General features: G+C 40.9%; 1 protein-coding gene across 1 annotated transcript; it reads left to right on the top strand.

Moving 5' to 3' along the window:
• Window positions 1–943: 943 nt before the first annotated feature.
• Window positions 944–17,750, top strand: ISY1 (ISY1 spliceosome associated protein). Its single transcript, XM_060271463.2, has 11 exons — window positions 944–1,424; window positions 3,033–3,055; window positions 3,622–3,673; window positions 6,138–6,203; window positions 7,046–7,088; window positions 7,840–7,952; window positions 8,684–8,801; window positions 9,838–9,960; window positions 14,970–15,082; window positions 16,119–16,205; window positions 17,018–17,750. The coding sequence occupies exons 1-11, from the start codon at window positions 1,422–1,424 to the stop codon at window positions 17,123–17,125; spliced, it is 849 nt and encodes a 282-aa protein (XP_060127446.1). The 5' UTR covers window positions 944–1,421; the 3' UTR covers window positions 17,126–17,750.
• Window positions 17,751–18,750: the final 1,000 nt, after the last annotated feature.

The raw sequence follows: 18,750 nt of genomic DNA on the forward strand, positions 1-18,750 counted from the left end.
CTAGATTCCAAAGACTAGAACAAAATACAGAAGCAGACAAAACAACAACTCTTTAGGGGTACAGGGATTACTATTCCCTGGTGTTCAAACAAATCACTTACCAATCATCTGACATCATTCATTGGCTAAAAACAGTGATGGGAGCAGTCAGGCTGGCTCATTTCATAGAAATCACTTAGGTGAGTACCTGCCAATTTTGCTCCATAACATTGTTTCTAGGGGGGTCTTGAGATTGACTGTAAAGAAAGCTCAAAGATTGGGCCCTCTGCCTGGGGGCACTAACTTCGCTAGTGTCATTGTGCTCATAGGCGCCAGCTTAGCAATGCTTGGACTAGCATATACTGGGCCAGAGAAGGGCTGCTAACTGAGCAGTCTTTAAATATCAATAGAAGAAGGTGCACATTTGACACCTCCCTGTCAGAAGAATGGAATGTTTTATATGTAGGCGCATGGGCTGGGCAGTAGGTGTGCCTGCTCAATATCTGCTTGTCACATAGGCTTTGGAAACGCAGAACCTCCCCCCCCCCCCCGTACCAAATAATGATGCCTCAGTGGCTTGGTTTTGCAATTGTGGAGAGCAGCCACGGTGCTTTTCAAAGCACTGCAACTAGGATTTTACTCTCTCTGTGCTTTAAAAAAAAACGACGTAGACCAGGCTTCCTCAACCTCGGCCATCCAGATGTTTTGAGACTACAATTCCCATCATCCCTGACCACTGGTCCTGCTAGCTAGGGATCATGGGAGTTGTAGGCAAAAAAGTTTTGATAAAAACATCTGGAGGGCCGAGGTTGAGGACGAAAGGTCGAAATTCAACAAAGCGACGTTTATAATCTCTGCCTCTCCATCGGTTGAACTTCCTCTGATTACAAGGGGAGCACGTAACAAAAGTCGCTGCGCGGAGCGCTCCTTTTCAATGCTCTTCCATGACTCACTGAGCAAGCTCGGTCTTCCCTGGTCCGTGTTTTCCCAGGGCTGGCTCCGAACGGAGCTCAGAGTCTGCCTGGGTCCGCTGCCTGCTGCTAGGAAAGCAAACCGAAGTAAAAATCATGCAGTATTAAAAGCCCTGCTGCGGGGTGGGGAATCAAGCGCTTTTGTTGTAAGAACTGCAAAAGGCGGTACACCAGTTCAATAAGTACTGAGAGCTTTCTAGCCCGTACTCCGCTTAGCTGTTGCCTCATCAATTTCTCCTATGGATTCCCATCGCTTCTCGCCCCGCATGAACAGGACCCTGCGAACTAGAGCCGGAAGTTGCCGCAGGGAAGTTGCAGCGATGGCAGCAGCCCCCGCGCTCCCTTTAAGGCCAGCCTCTTCCGGGGCGGTGTCCCCTGCGCGCGTGCGCCGCACCGCATTGCCGCCAAGGAGCTGTTTCCGCCTCGGATCCCGCGATCGGCGTAGCTTTACGTTTCTGCGGATCTTCCGCCATGGTGAGTGAAAGGGCGGGCGCTCTCTCGTGTTTTTATTCGCGCGCGCCCTCCCCCGGCGCCTTAGCCAAGCCGGTGCTTTTCTGGGCATCTTCCAGGGGCTTCATTCCCATTTCCTCTGTTTCTCTTTACAGTACTTATTTCACAACAGTAGCTTGCTATGTCCTTTTTTTTGCTGCATTATTTCGGTGTTGTTGTTGTTTTAAAAAAACAACTGCTGCAAGCTGTCCTGAGCGCTACAAATGCAGTGCAAGGGTGGGATATCAACATTTTAAATAGACAAAAATTGCTGTAAGACCATTTCATAGCTTGTTCCTGGAAATGATGCTGAACCTGTTGCATTTCTGCCTCTCCTGAGTATTTGCCATACTGCTTTGTTTTGGAATATTAAAACGGCTAAACACGTTACATACATATTTCCCCATAGCTGTCATCTCTTGGCTCTGGGTAACTTCACACCATCAATTCTGCTTCATTCCTCTTTATAGTGACACTCGAACCCATCATGACCAAACAAGTTTTTCAAAAGCAACAGACAGCGGGGTTGTACTGGTGTGGCTAAAAATTGAGGGTGGTATCAGTATTCAACTTGCAAACAACACATTTTATAGTGGGAAGTGCATAAATTTCCATATTCTTCAACTGCTTAGTTAACTTTAATGATTGAACGATTTCTACCCTGTGTCTCAGCTTCATATACTGTATGGTGTAAACTTTAATACCTCATCATTTTTAATATATTCCAAAAACAGCTGACTGGCTCTCTCTCGTTTTTGAAGACCTTAGCAGCTGCTGGGACTTGGTTACTGAAGCAAAAAAAGTCCTCACACTCAAGTGAATGGTAACATGGTCCCATTCACATGTCACAAGCAAATTTTGGCTATGAGTTGGGATTTGATGAGAATGAGGCCAACTGTGGTCCTTGGTTCAGATGTAATAAAAAGCCAGAAATTGTATTTGTTTTCTCCCAGTGTAAGAAGGAAGGAGCAAATGATTCCTTTTAGAAACATTCACATTGATCTATTACAGGGGTCAGCAAACTTTTTCAGCAGGGGGCCGGTCCACTGTCCTTCAGACCTTATGGGGGGCCGGACTATATTTGGGGGTGGGGAATGAATGAATTCCTATGTCCCACAAATAACCCAGAGATGCATTTTAAATAAAAGGACACATTATACTCACGTAAAAACACCAGGCAGATCCCACAAACAACCCAGAGATGCATTTTAAATAAAAGGACACATTCTACTCATGTAAAAACATGCTGATTCCCGGACCGTCCACGGGCCCGATTTAGAAGGCGATTGGGCCGCATCCGGCCCCCGGGCCTTAGTTTGGGAGCCCCTGATCTATTAGCTATAGTTCATCACAATGTGTAGGTGGCATTATTGAGAGGGTTGTCTAATTTGATATAATATATATTAATGTGGCTTAGATGCTGCTGCACTATAAAGTTTATATGTAATAATAAGGCTCTATGGGAAATCTGACCCTTTTACCATCTTGATTGGCCAGGTTTCTATAGTTATCTTTGCATAATATTCTCTAGACTTATGCTTTACTGGTATTCAGTTCTCAAATAAAGCCTATTCTCCCACTCTCTCATTTTAGGCTCGAAATGCAGAAAAGGCCATGTAAGTAGTCTGAATATTGATATTTTGTCACTGAGAATATTTTCAGCATATTCTAACAGTTAAACTGCCTTCTGCCTTTGATCCATAATGTTTTAAGAAATGTTACTTTGCACTTCTGCAGCTTTCTTTGTATTCTCTGCCTGTGCTTATTAGTTACATTTTGGGCATGGTGTTTCAGACTGTGACAAAGTATTCCTAAAACACACAATTTTTATCTTTTCTCCATTTCTTTATAAGGCTTATGTTTGGTTCTTCCCATGCTAAATCGTGTAAATCTATGATACATAAATTATGAGTACAGTGGTACCTCGACTTACGAAGGTGATCCGTTCTGCGGTGCTCTTCGTAAGTTGAATCCTTCGGTTGTCGAAGCGTCCATTTTGCACATGCATGAAGTGTGATTTTGCGCTTCTGCACAGGCGCTGACTGCGCGCGTGGTGAAAAGACTTCTGGGTTTGCCGACTTCGGAAGTCGAAACCTTCGGAAGTTGAGTCATTCGGATGTCGAGGTACCACTGTATTATGATTGCATATTGTCTGTTTGACGTGGAACTTTCTTCCTTTTAGGACGGCCTTGGCGAGATTTCGTCAAGCTCAGCTAGAAGAAGGAAAAGTTAAGGTAAGGCAGAAAACCAGCTTGGCTTCTGAGGAGGAAGATTAAAGGAGCAGTTTCTAATAATGTAGGGGTAGATCAGGGTTTCTCAGACCACTGAAAGTCGTATGCAACCATAGCAGATAAACTTTTCTAAAACATTGGAACAGATGCATTAATACATGACTATTGACCTGGTCATATGTTTCTGCTTATCTTTCATTATTCTGCAAAGTAAACTGGAAGTGAGTCTCCAAACTTTTGCCTCCTTGATAATTGTCTTACTAGAGAATCAACTATTGAGCATTTTGTTCTTGGCATGATTACGAACTCGAGTCTTCCACATGATACCATGTTGTACCAATGGACAGCCATGTGATGTCTCATTTTAACTTTTACAAATCAATGCCTTTTCTATCTTGTAAAACAATAGAGCTGTTACATTTTGTTTTATGTTTGTGTATTGTGTATTGTGTTTGTGTATTGTTGCACTCGACATGGGTGGCGCTGTGGGTTAAACCACAGAGCCTAGGCTTGCCGATCAGAAGGTCAGCGATTCGAATCCCCGCGGCGGGGTGGGCTCCCGTTGGTCGGTCCCAGCTCCTGCCAACCTAGCAGTTTGAAAGCACGTCAAAGTGCAAGTAGATAAATAGGTGGGAAGGTAAATGGCGTTTCCATGTGCTGCTCTGGTTCGCCAGAAGCGGCTTAGTCATGCTGGTCATGCTGTACGCCGGCTCCCTCGGCCAATAAAGCAAGATGAGCGCCGCAACCCCAGAGTCGGTCACAACTGGACCTAATGGTCAGGGGTCCCTTTACCTTTACTGTTGCACTCACAAGCTGATGACAGGTTGTGGCATAAAACAATTTTTTTAAAAAAAAACCTGTCCTGCTAAAAGTGACAAAGGGAGTGATGGGGCAAAGGAAGATTAACTTTAGGAAAGGCAGGAAAACATGAGTGTAATCCTCTACCAAAAACTGTAAGGAAGATTCATTCATCTTCTGTAGCCCTGTTTTTTCCCCTTTAGATTTTAAAACAGTGATTCCTTTCTCTGTCCCATTCTCATTGAATCCAGAATGTCTATTCCATGAATGGAAAGGCTGCTCTCTTCTCCAGTAGACAACAAACCAGTTAGATGAAAGGGAAAGAGGTGACTTTCGATAATTCCACCTTTCCTTCACCCTGCAAGCTCCCTTTGCCATCTTCCCCCACTGTCCAACTGTCTGGAGCATTTTGGGGGCAGGGAGGGTTATGGAGAGAAAGAAGAGCTGACCAGAATTGCTTCCTCCACTTGTACTTGCAGAAGTGTCCAGAGTTCCACTGCAGGCAAGACAGTGCAGTTTCACCTAAATATTAAATACTTGTTCAGCTGTCAAGTGTCCCCAATGGCGTCTGTAGTTTGGTTGTCCAGACAAAAACTACAGGGTAGCAGTGGTGGCACCTTATTCATAAAGCAGCCTTTGGCATCTCTTCTGACAAGAGAACGTAGTAAGGCAATAGCAGCAGTGCAAAATTAATGGCTGCCTCTATTGTGACAGAAGAGCAAACATGATCTATTGCAGTGGGGAAAGGGGTATGGTAAATATTTTTGACCCAAGAATTCACTGATATTTTGTTTGCCTACATGAAACTTATAAGCTAGGGATGATATAAAGCAGGCATCCCCAAACTGCGGCCCTCCAGATGTTTTGGCCTACAACTCCCATGATCCCTAGCTAACAGGATCAGTGGTCAGGGATGCTGGGAACTGTAGTCCAAAACATCTGGAGGGCCGAAGTTTGGGGATGCCTGATATAAAGTGTTAATCATACTTTGAGTAGTTGGATATCGCCTAGGAAAGGTTTTACTACATGTTAAAGCTCATAAAATAACTTGTAAAAAATATAAGTGGGAAAGCAGTGTAAAACCGAAAACATGTATTTTTCAATTTTCAAAATAACAGCTAGAAAGTCAAGGTGGCTACCAGAATCTGAGTGTGAGACACATGGAATTATCTGCCCCCCCCCCTTGGGGTTGAAAGAGGAGGGAGAGAAGCTTCAATCCCAAGAGAGATATTTGGAATAAGTGCTCCCAAAATGTTGATGGACCCTGATGCAGTCTTATTTAAGACTTGCCCTGTATCTAAGAGATGTTTGCTACCTTATATTTGGTCAACAGCAGCTTGACCAGAAAAGCGTTTCCAGTATTCCTGGAAGCTTTGACTTGCAAAAGGAAATTAATTTCAGAAATCCAGAGCAGCCACTGGTAGTGCCAGACTGTGTACTGGTTGTTTGTATATGGTGTGCAAAAGGAGGAACCAATATTCTAACAGCAGTGTGAGGCAAAGGAAATTAGACTCATACTTTGTGCATACTTGGAACTATTACAGAGATGTGGAAAGTATCGGGAGTGAAATGTTGAGAGTTGCATTGGCTGCATGTACAGACTGAAAATGCAGAAAGTACACAAATCTGAAGATACCACAATCATATTATATTTCTTTGTTTCAAACAGGAGCGAAGGCCTTTTCTTGCTTCAGAATGTAATGAACTGCCAAAAGCTGAGAAATGGAGGCGGCAGGTATTTGCTGTTGTGGATTCTGAATAATAGGTCCTCTAAGTACATAAATGAACCCCTGATAACATAGTTCCAGCTTCTGTTCATTTATCGAAAGACAGTCGTACCTTGGATCTCAAACGCCTGAACGATCAAAACCGAGAAGTGAGTGTTCCGGTTTTTGAACGTTCTTTTGGAAGGCGAACGTCCGGCGGGGCTTCCAATTGGCTGCAGGAGCTTCCTGTAGCCAATCAAAAGCTGCGCTTTGCTTTCCAAATGTTTTGGGAGTCGAATGGACTCTGGGAATGGATTCTGTTCGACTTCAAAGGTACGACTGTAGTCATGTATTTCTCTGCTTTGTCACGGATGAGGAGATGGTAAATGAAAATGATGCAGCAGTCGACAGGCCTGCAGGATTTGGTCTGCATATGGGTGATAGCAGCAACAGGTGGGGAGGGGGAGCTGTGGCAAGGAGGAGCATGCTCTGTTGCTCCTCTCAGTCTGCCACCTGAGGCAAGGGGCTCACTGGCTAGTGGCAGGGCTAGGCCTATGCACACCACGGCATCATTGTGTTAAACTACAAACCAGCTGTTGTAGTTTAACAAAACAGTTCCAAAGTTTTAAACCTATGAATTGTCAAAATTGGCTGTCTGTGAAACTATTTCTAGGTCATGGGAGAGAAAATGTTGGAAATGCTCTTTTTGAATAATGATTGTATGATGCAGTACCTTAAATAAATAGCTTTAAAATTATTATTCATTAAACAAAACCTTTTCAAAGGTATGGCGTCATACAGCCTTAAAATAGATGCCGCTGATTTGTTTGAGGAGAAAAGTAATTGTTGTATAATGTCTCTTTTTAAACAGATTATTGGTGAAATTTCCAAGAAAGTGGCACAAATTCAAAATGGTAAGTTCCTAATGCAGGGGCAGTGTTCATATTCCTAAAGGAGGGGCAGTGTTAATATCCTTATGAGCCTGCAGATTGCACTTTTCATTAACATTTCTGACACTTGAGACTTATCTGACCCTGAAGAGCTGCCACTGCTCTGAGGTCTAGGCTTGTGATAGTGAACTGATAAAAGGAGCTACTGCTCTGGAGCCTTAAGAATCTGCTTTTGTTGGAAAGGATGCTGTGATATCTGAATTGTGAATCTGATATTCAACAAGCCTATCTAGCCAAGCAAGTCGTGGGTCAATCTTCTTGATCCTGATGTGCTTTGAGTCTTTGGAATAATAACTGGCTCTGGTGCTTTTGATACCCACACATTAAAAATTACTTTAGTAAGAAGCCTGCTATAAAAAGCTGTCTAAAAGCAGAGGGATTGATGTCTTCATGTGATAGAGAGAAATACAGCAATATGAATGAGCAATATTCTACAGCAATGCTACTCAAAGTGGTGGTCCATGGATTGGTGCTGGTTCATGAGCCATTGGCTGTTACTCTGCGGTAATTCCACCTCAATCCAGGTTGGGTAGGGCACTTCAGGGATCAAATACAGCACTGCTCCCTGCCTGGCACATTGGGGTGGAAAGAAATTGCCAGTCTACCACATCAGATAGTTTGAAAAACACTGTCCTACAGTACCTGGAAAAATTCAGAATCAATGACTGAGACAGCTATTCTCTCTCTCCCCCCCCCCCCATTTCCTTTAAAAAAGCTGGCTTAGGTGAATTCAGAATCCGTGACTTGAATGATGAAATTAACAAACTCCTAAGAGAAAAGGGTCACTGGGAAGTCCGGATAAAGGAGCTGGGAGGACCCGATTATGCAGTAAGTATATAAAAATTATTAGATCCATATGTAGGAAAGTGCAAACACAATACAAATTTATCTGTTATAATTTGATAAATAATAACCACTGCCTGGTTCTTATCGTTGGCAATCTAAGGTGAGATACCCACACAGTGGCTCTCAATACCATTCACCACACAGAAGTAGAGAAAGGTTCAGATAGTATACTGTTGTAGAAACAGTAAAACAGTAAAACAGTTCTGGACATGGATAGATACAGCTTGTGGGCTTTTCCAGATACTGTACAGAGACCTACAAGTCAGCAGCCCTGTTCAGGGAAGTTTTTAATGTGTGACATTTTAATGTATTTTAAATTTTTGTTGGAAGCTGCCCAGAGTGGCTGGGGAAACCCAACCAGATGGGCGGGGTACAAATAAATTATTATTATTATTATTATTATTATTATTATTATTATTATTACCTCATCATGGGGTGATTTACACTCATGAAGGAAATTAACCCATTCTCATAACCAGTTACTCCAATACTTGTATAAGTGGCTATCCACATAGGTAACTCAATAATTCAAATGTATTGTTGGTGCTTCCATGTTATAAATAGTTCGTGTGAAGTTCTCCAGATTCGACCATGCCAGTCTCGGTCTGCCCAAACCACGTGAAACTCTGCCTGTACTCACAAGTTCTGTCTAATTAGTCGCACAAGAGGAAATATTAAGCATTGTGGCTTTTACCCCTTTCTTCCCCCTCAAGAGAATTGGTCCCAAAATGCTTGATCATGAAGGAAAAGAAGTTCCAGGAAACAGGGGTTACAAATATTTTGGAGCTGCTAAAGATTTACCTGGTGTCAGAGAGCTTTTTGAAAAAGAACGTAAGTATTTTTTTTGCATGTGGCATATGCATTAAAGAAATTAAATCTTTTAAAAAGTTTTTATTTATACTTTTCAAATTTATACATTTCATTAATTTTACAATCATTTTAACATTTCAAAGTTTGACTTCCTTCCCCCTCTTTCTGTGGTTCCTTAAATTTATTTTTTTAAGATCTTATGCATATCAAAATTCATTTAATTTGCTCATTTAATTATCTACTTTGAATATATACTCTTATGAAACTGCAGGTTATTACAATAATCCTGCCAATGTTTTTATCTGTTAATATTCAATAAACTATTTCTATTATTTTATAAAAAGTTTGTTATCTTGATTTCTTACTCTTCTGGTAAGTTTAGCCATTTCTGCATATTCCATAAGTTTTTGTATCCATTCTTCCTTTGCTGGGACTTCTGCATCTTTCCATTTGGGGGCGAGTAGCATTCTTGCTGCTATAGCCTCATACATAAATAAATTTCTATACAATTTAGGTAGTTCTGTCCTTATAATTCCCCAAAGAAAAGCTTCTGGTTTTTTGTTTTTTTACAAAGGTTATTTTAAACATAATTTTCAATTCATTATATATTATGAATAGAGAAATTAAATCTAGTGTAAAATTTTACAGAGTAGCACACATTTTCCCGTAAGACATGTTGGGAGTTATTTTCCTGTAGTTTCTTCTCAGTTTAATGCAAATGCTTAGAGGAGAAAATACATATGCAACTGATTGCCCTGCTCAGTTATTGCAGTGCAATTGCTACTGTTTATTTTTATTTAAAATTTACCATTTTAATTTAGAAACATTGATGGAATTGTCCCTGGCATATCCAGATAGGCTGGAATTTCCTCTTTCTTACAGTCATTGCTGGCATGTTTTCTACGGATGCCTTACCCAGTGGTTTGAATATACTGTAGGTGTCCTAGGCTATTTGGTTGAATCTTCATGTCTACCGTAGCTAGTCATAGCAGGTAAAGCTATGTGCTTCCATTTTCTCTTACTTGGGTGGAGAGTGACTTTGTGTTCGTTCCTTCAGCCCTTCCTCCTCCCAGGAAGACACGAGCTGAACTCATGAAGGCTATCGATGCAGAATACTATGGCTACAGAGATGAGGATGATGGTGTCCTGGAGCCATTGGAGCAGGAACATGAAAAGAAAGGTATGCATGGTCAACCTCAGATTGGTTGTTGCTTTGCTTAGTGTCTTTTACAGGAGACCCCACTTCTAGTTACCTGTAAGACAAAGAAGTACAGTGGTACCTTGGTTCTCAAATGCCAAAAGCCTGGAAGTAAGTGTTCTGGTTTTCGAACGTTTTCCGGGAGCCAAACATCCAATGCGGTTGTCAGCTATTGGTTCCAGGGCACCTTCACCAATCAGAAGCTGCGCCTTGGTTTTCGAACATTTTGGAAAGTCAATTAGACTTGTGGAACGGATTAAGTTTGGCGCTTTTGTTTTTGTGACTGCGTGGAACCCAGTCCAGCTTCTGATTGGTTGATTGTGTGACTGTGGAAAGTATCATCAGTGCAGGTAAGAATTTTTTTTTAATCATCTACAATACTGCCTTATTTCTTTTATAGTACAGCACATTGGTCTTATTAGATGGTAAAATTCATGTTAAATTGCTGTTTTAGGGGTTGTTTATTAAAGTCTGTAATGTATTAATCCATTTTTTCATTACTTTCTATGGGAAAGCGCGCCTTGGTTTTGGAACGCTTTGGTTTTGGAATGGACTTCCGGAACAGATTAAGTTTGAGAGCCAAGGTACCACTGTAAAACAGTTCAGTTCTTTTCAAAGGATCTTATTTCTGCTTCTTATTTAAGAAACGGTAGTGGGCATGTCGTTGAGGGAACGTCTTCCATTTTGGCATACGCTGCACATTAAATACCTCAGTAGTGTTGCTTCTTTCTCTCCATGTGGATTCTTGTGTGGCTATTTGTCTGTCTCGTCCTGTACTGACTGCTCTGAATGGCAGGGTCTGAGGCACAGTCTTTCCCATCACGTGCTACTTGATTTCATCCCCTCCCCACTCTTAAAAAATAATAATTAGCTGCCAGGGATCTATGAATGTGGGACTTTCTGCATGTGTCACAAAGGTATGTCCCCTTCCCCAAACGGAGATTCGATTAAGATCTGTTGACTGAATATTTGCAGATCAATTTAGAAGCCAGTTTTAATCAAGCTTGTGTTTACCTGTTGTTCACGTTACCCACTTTTTTATACTGGATAAAATAACCTTTTGATAAGACCTTTATATTGCCCTGAAGTCAAATGCCAGAGGCGGTTATTTTACAAATTTTGTCTGACAATTCAACTAATTTTTTTGGCGCTTGCTAACAACACTCCTGTTTAAGACACGCCTACGCAGGTGCTTAGAAAGCTGAGGTAATTTTAATCTGTTTTACTGTTTTAACTCTTGTATGTTTTAAAACAGGGTTGTGATTTTTGTTCTTGATTTTACAGTTTTATCTTTTGTAAACTGCTTTGAGGGTTTTTGTTTTTTTACATAAAGCGGTGTATAAATTACTAAATAAATAAACAAATAAGAGTTAATCAATATTGGAGCTTTTCTGCTACAAAAGTGCAGGTTTTTTCTTCTTCTAAAAGGCAGTCAGATGTCCGTACTAGTGATATTGGTCTTGTTTTATTCAGAAAATAGATCTGAAATTTATCTTTTTCTCTCATCTGGATCTGCTTCCTTGGCAATTCGCTCCCATAAATAGAACTTCGATTATGTTGATGATAATCACATGGGGGCAGAGGAAATTAATTCAAGTCTTTTGGAAAGAAACCAGCCTCAAGAAAATTAGATGAGCTACTAGAAGGAAATAACTAAGCTGCTGCTGTTGATTATGTCAAAGCATTATAAGTTGACATGAATTATCCCCCAACAGAGTTGCCTTCTTGCCACCATTCTGATACTTTTAAATAAGATAGATCTTCTGCTGTTTTGCTTATTGAGTTCAGAAGATTGGTTATTGCCTTTTGAAAAATGAATACGCTACTAATTTTACTTAGATTGTTTTATTAGAGGCTTTTCATTGACATACTACGTTACCTGGGGTTTGAGGTTTGCAGGCTGTACATTATGATAATCTGACTTGCTATGCTCTATAGACCTTATTGTGGGGAAGAGTTGTACATCTCTACAGAAATTAGCAGAACTTCTTGAATTACTGTTACATATCTAAGAGTATAAAATTCAACACCTGTTCAACTAATGACAAACTGGTATATAAGTGGCACATGGTCCTGAAAGTAGCATTCATCAGTTCTCCACAGTAAGTCCATGCCTTTCCCAAGTGTGCTTTGATCCTGCACCATGGCTATATCAACCCTCCTTTCATTTCCTGAGACTAAGCCCCAGTGTTCAGCTAAGTGTCATTCTCACTTCACATTTATGAGCTTTGCTGTGCTCTTCTCATTTCAGCCTGTTGCTGTATCAAATGATGATTCAAGCTGTCTGAACTTGTGAATATTTACTTGGAAGTAAGTTCCATTGGTCCCAAAGACACTTACCTCCAAGTTAATTTGCATAAGTTTGTGAACTACAATTTGGTATTGGTAAACCCATTGTGTTTTCCAGTAACTTCTTCACTTTTTTTTCTAGACGCTTGCATTGTTTGTACAGAAGGCATATAGAACAACAGGTGTGATTCAAGGTTTTTTTTTTAAAAAAAAATTACATACATAAATTTTAAGATACCTATATTGTTCTTTTTCTCCTTTCTAACTATGGTCCCTGGTTTTGAAGTGTCTTTGTATAGTTTGCTTGGAAGATTTATTTTGCCAAAGGCAGAAATGATAATCCAGAAAGTAAGAACATTTTACTGCAGCTAAAGGAGAGAACAGTAAATTGTGACATGTTTGAACAGGTCTCCTTTAGGCAGTTCTGAAAAGCTAGATTTGGCAGCAAGTTCTGGAACACCCAGTTATGGAGCTATATAGCAAAGTTTGGCAAGCTGGAAAAGATTCTCTTAAATATGCAGGGGCTGGTTTTGGGTAGCTTGTTTTCAACAGCACTAATTTCTAGTTTTTCCTCTGCCTTTTCCTCTGTCCTGGTGCTCCAACGATGGTCTCAAGCTTGCTTGTTGCCTGATTCCTGGCCTAGATGGTGCTATGAATGCAGGAAGCAGGGAAGTTGAAACTTCCTGCAGCAAAGTATTTTCCATCTTCAAATGAACATAACACTTAGAAGTTCTGGTCTGCTTGAGGGAACCAGGAAGATGGTGGAAACAGTAAGATGGGAAGATGCTCAGCTTTTATGGGGCATTCTCATATACATTCTCTTGAAGTGTAATATTTGGTGTAAAGAAGGCTTGTTAAACAAGTTCATCTTCAAATGCAAAGGGCTGCAAATGCTAAGCACTTTTGCTCCAGTCCCCGGAGGAGGAAGAGACCTCTGAAGGTAGTCACAATCGGTATTGTTAAGCCTACAGTACCCACCCAGTGAGGTTAAGAAATGGGTTGTAGTGATATCATACAGTGACCTACTTTGAGGGGAGACTCAGCAGAGAAAGGGACAAAACATCTCTTGCTGATACCTACAGTTCTCAGTTAAAATATATACCGGTGCATCCCTAAGGAACCTACATTCCTTAAATTTATGATTCCTTTGAGCAGATCATGGGAAGTAGGCAACCTCACTTCCAATCAGTTTCCTAATTTGAAGGCTTTTTAAATCACCCTGTTTCTCCTACTGTATAAAAGTGTGTCATGTTTCCAGGCCACTTCATACATTTGATAAAATAGACTGGAGCCTATGGAAAGCTCCCATCACAGTAGGGCTACATTCTTTTGACCACTTACCTGGCAGTAAGTCCCACTGACTTCAGCTTCCCAGGGCATCTAACTTATTTTATTTATTACATTTCCATACTGCCCTTCATCTGAGGATCTCAGAGTGGCTTACAATACAGTATAAAAACACAAAAATACATAACATAGTTACAAACAAACAAAAATACCCCCAGTTTAAAAGGTCATAATTAGCCAAAGAACTGGGAGGGGAGGAATGTTTTTGCCTGGCAACTAAATATATGTAATGCAGGTGCCAGGCGGGCCTCCCTAGGGAGAGCATCCCACAAGTGGGGAGCCACAGTATTCATGTTGGCACACTGTGGACCTCTTGCAGAGGAGGCACATGAAGAAGGGCTTCAGATGATGATTGCGGGGTCAGGGTTGGTTCATGTGGGGAGAGGCACTCCTTGAGGTATTGTGGTTCTGAGCCATTTAAGGCTTTGTAGGTCAAAACCTACAACGATGGGGTCACGAAGAGTCGGACACGACTAAATGACTAACTCATTGGTAGCCAGTGCAGGTGCGCCAGGATCAATGTAATATTCTCAGATCACCTTGCCCCAGTGAGCAACCTGGCTGCTGAATTCTGCAGTAGCTGAAGTTTCTGAACCGTCTTGAGAGGCAGTGCCATTGTAGTAATCGAACCTAGAGGTTACTTCATTCCTTCATGAGTTGTTAAAAATAGTATTCAAAAACTGAGCACATACAAATGTATGCTAGTGATGTCAGCCTAACAGGAGTCACACCTCATAAACCTGAAAGAATTCTTTATGTATACGGTACAGGGAAGGCAAACCATTTTAAAGTATAGTCAACCCATTTTAAAGCATAATAAAGTTCAGGCTTTCTCAGAACTTATCGCGGCACTGGGTAAAAGGTAAACAAGGTTTAGAGGGAGATATTGTCAGTTTCTATCTGGATAAAGGTGAGTAATGTGTGCTGCAGACTTGAATCAAAATGGGGGACAAGGTGCCGGGCAGGAGGGATGATTCCCTTACTGTTCAGCTGACAGAAGGCTATCAACTGAGTGACACTCTTGGATACCTGCCACCCCTATTTCTAGCCCAATCTGTTGTAACTATAGCATGAGAAAACCCTGCCCACAACTCCCCTGCCCGCAACAGTAGGATTGCCGTTAAGTTTCTGCTAATTATACCCTTCTAAATGCCTTCTCCAATGCTCCTGTTCCCTTCTCAAGGAAGGAAAGTCCAAACAGTGCAAGTAAAAACTGATAAATACATTTGTGAATTCACCGAACGTTGACTCTTATAATTGACTCTGAAATGAAAGAGCTGGTGCTTTTTGAATTGTACTTGGTCAACCTCTTAAAATCCAAATATAAAGTACTACCTTTTTTTTTACTTGCCCAGTTATTGCAGAAGCAGTGGAAAAATGGAAAGCAGAGAGAGAAGCACGGCTTGCAAGAGGTGATAAAGAAGAAGAGGAGGAGGAAATAAACATCTATGCAGTAAATGATGATGAGGTAGTGTGCTGGTTTCAGTTCTGCTAATAACAGCATGTCATGAATGTTGAAGAATTCATTAACAGTAAACGGCAGAGTGGCATAAACGTTAGCAAACGTGGACAGGCCTGCCCATTTCAGTGTCTGTGCATTTCAGTGTCTTTATGTATGTGATAAGTACAATTTCTTTTCTATGTGGATAAAACAGAAGCTGGGGTGTGTTTCTGAATTTGGAATGAAACATCAAGGTGAATCAAGTCTTAATTTAGGCTGTACTTCCTGCTGCGTACTGGCTACACACAGAGCATGCATGAAGCCTGCTGTGGACTTATGGCTGTGTGTTTGTGTGGTTTAAAGAAAACACTTTGGCTTTTTATAATGGAACTTGAAAGCTAGTCAGTTTGCATTTGACCAAGTTAGGAAATGTAGTTAACAGGAAACCTCACCTATTTTCTCCCTTTCCAACTTTGGAGAAATCTTACTTTTAAAGCAGCTCAGCCCAATGTGTGTTGTCTGAATATGTATAAAATGGGTGCAGCAGGAAGATGTAGAAACTCCCCCCCCCCCCGTGCTTCTCAAAGTTGGGAGTGGGGAATGAAGGGGAGACTTCTTTTCCTTTGTTTACTTCTCCCATGCATGCACTTCACCTTCAGCATCAGGGCTGGAAATGAGAGACGGGGGGAGGCTTTCAAAGCCCTCTGTGATGTATTCCATTCTCCTTTGCACCTTGACATTGGGGGTGTAAAGGAGAGCATGGGGAAGATTGCAAAGGGCTTTGTGATCCCTGTGTTGGAGGTGACATCAAAGAACAGCACAGGGAGCAAGAAGCAGTTCCCACTGAATTGAAACTGCTTCCCTTTCTCTGAGCAAGGTGCACTCCTATCTACTGCCCAGCACCTGATATTCTTTCCTACAGGACAGTTGATGCTCATTGGCTTTGTGGCAGGAGTGTGGACAGTCCAGCTAGAACAAAAGCAGGCGCCTGTGAAGCAGTGACTTTTTCTTCACTGCATGATGCATGTGGCTGCATAAACTGAATGTTTTAAATGTATTGCAGTCTGATGAAGACAGTGGAAAGGAAAAAGAAGGAGAGGACAGTCAGCAGAAGTTTATTGCTCATGTCCCAGTGCCATCACAACAAGAGGTAAGGAACAAATAGAAAATGAAAGTTGTACAGGTACATAGAACTTCCAGAGGAATAGCTATGTTGGCCTATGCCAGGGAAAAAAGTTTTGTGGCACCTTTTTGCGGCTACTGAGTTTTCTCTGTCATTCCTGATTTCATTAGTGCATTTTTCAAATTTATGTGAAATAACTGAAGCAAACATATACAGTTTAGCTGAAAAATAAAGCCAGACTAAGGTTCTGAAAGTGTTTGTATCTCAGAAGAGAATCATTTTGCACTTTGATAACTATAAAGGGGTTTTTCAGACATAACCATGCGGAGCCACGCTTAAGTATTACAAGAATGAGCCTTGGGATTCCATTGCTTCTCCCACTCGGTAAATTAGAACTTCTGTTTCTGGGCTGCAGCAAACCATAATGTGCTTGTTGCAATGAAACAGTAAACTGGTTTTCTGCAGCCCCAATTCAGAAGGTTCTGAGCTCATGATGTGCAACGAAAAGGAAAGTATAGTGCTGCTGCACTAGTGAGAGTTCTTGCCCTGGCTTCTACCAGCACATCTGCTTAGTTGAATACACCCTTACACCTCAGCATCTTTGCAAGGAGAGTTTGTATCAGTTCTGAAAAAGTGGTGATACAGCATCCTAAAAGCCACTGGCAACTTAAGCCAAGGAACATCAGACTTTGGCCACAGCAATAATCTTTCTTCAAAGCTTTCATTAGATACCGTAGTTCCTTTTCATTGCCAGCATGTATAAGCTATTTTTACGAAATCATTTGCAATCTGTGAAGTTTCAGTACTTTATTTTAAGGCTGAATGTTTTTAATCTGCAGATTGAGGAAGCTCTTGTCCGAAGAAAGAAGATGGAACTTCTTCAGAAGTATGCCAGTGAAGCTCTTATGGCTCAAAGTGAAGAAGCTAAGAGACTTCTAGGACTGTAGCGTGTGTTGAGACAGTTCTGTTTTATAATCCATCCTAAAGCATCCTGGGAGCAGTTGCTTAAAGCACATTGGTTCTGCAAAATTAATGTATTTACAAATGCTGGAAACGAAGGGTGATTTCTTTCCCTAAGCACATTTCACTGCAAGCATTTTACTCTGTCCTATTCTGTACAATTTTTTGTTTTCAGCTTCAGTAGTCAAAACTCAAAATAACTAGCCAGCTTGCCTTTGAGTCGGCCTTTTCTAGCTACTTTCCTTTTTGCTTAATTTCTGCTTTATATGGCATTTTCAGTTGCTCTTAAATTAGAAATTAGCATTCCAGTATACTTCTCCAGCCTCAGTAAAATACAACAGCATTTAGATGCTCACCCTTATTGCCTGCAAATTTGGAACAGAATTGAAGGCAGTTTTTGCAGTGATTTTTTAAAAAAATGTTTGACTTCACAGCAGAACTGAAACGCTCTGCACAACTAATACAGCTTTATGCAGCATGCTCAAAGCTTGATGTGAACACCCACTTGGTTGGATTTCTGAAATGCTGGATATTTCAGCAACTAATATTGTAAATACTGTTTCACCTTTGTAATAACACTCGGATCTTTTCAGTAAATAATTTTTATGTGGACACATTTGTTCATAGTTTTCACTGTGGCTTGAAAATATGTCTATTTCTTTATGGGAAAGTCATGAGACTAAAGCCTCTTAGCTGCCAGAATCTGCTTTATCACATGAGCGAGGGAGGTTTCAATAAACTGAGAATCAAGAAATGTTAGGACTCCATAAATCAATAAGATCATTATCTGAAATGTATGTGCATGGAAACCATTTGAAAGATGTAATATTGCAGGTGAAGCTGGTACACATTTTTATGGGTAATTTTCCCAAAGGAATATTACAGTGCAGTCACTGTGTCTGTTTGTGTCGTATTAGTCTAATTCACAGGTAAAGCATGGGATTTATCTGTTGTGACCTACTTTCCTAAAATAGCTTTTACAAACAAAAAAATTATGTAACCTTGTATGGCCACTAGTAGTCATGTGTTTGCGTGCTTATTGTGGCTGTGAAAGGGAGTTGAACAAGATTTCTATTAGGAAAAGTCAACCAAGGAAAAGTATGGGTTGATTATCCCTGAATTCCAGTGATTTGGCAACTACCAGCGCCTAGAAGACCATTTGTATAAAATGAATCCCCAGTGTTATTTTCAGAACTCTTAATTCCAATGTCTTCAGTTTGCTTTATAGGCTTGTTATCTAGAAATCACTCATCAAACTTGCTCAGGGGATTGTTTAGTATAGCTTCATTATTTTCTGTTGTAAAGAAAACTCAAAAACAAAAAGCGTACAGTAAGAAAAGTAGCATTTGAAATGGAATGAATGAATGGTGTCCCAAACATCTTAGTCCCTGCTATATAAAGTCTCTCTGTTTTGAGGCACATAGCCAAATTTCCTACATGTATTTACCCTATTCTTGGTTGTAATGAATTTAACATTAGTCCTACACATTAATAGTTGCCTTATACTGATTCAATCCCTTGGGTCACAGTGCTTGATTGATTTACAAGTACCAGTTTGGTAATGGAAGCTTAGCCACCGGTCCCTTTTCACTTGGGGCAACTTGTGCTTGCT

Source organism: Zootoca vivipara, chromosome 2 (assembly GCF_965207765.1).
Source record: "Zootoca vivipara chromosome 2, rZooViv2.hap1.1, whole genome shotgun sequence".
NCBI lineage: Eukaryota > Metazoa > Chordata > Lepidosauria > Squamata > Lacertidae > Zootoca > Zootoca vivipara.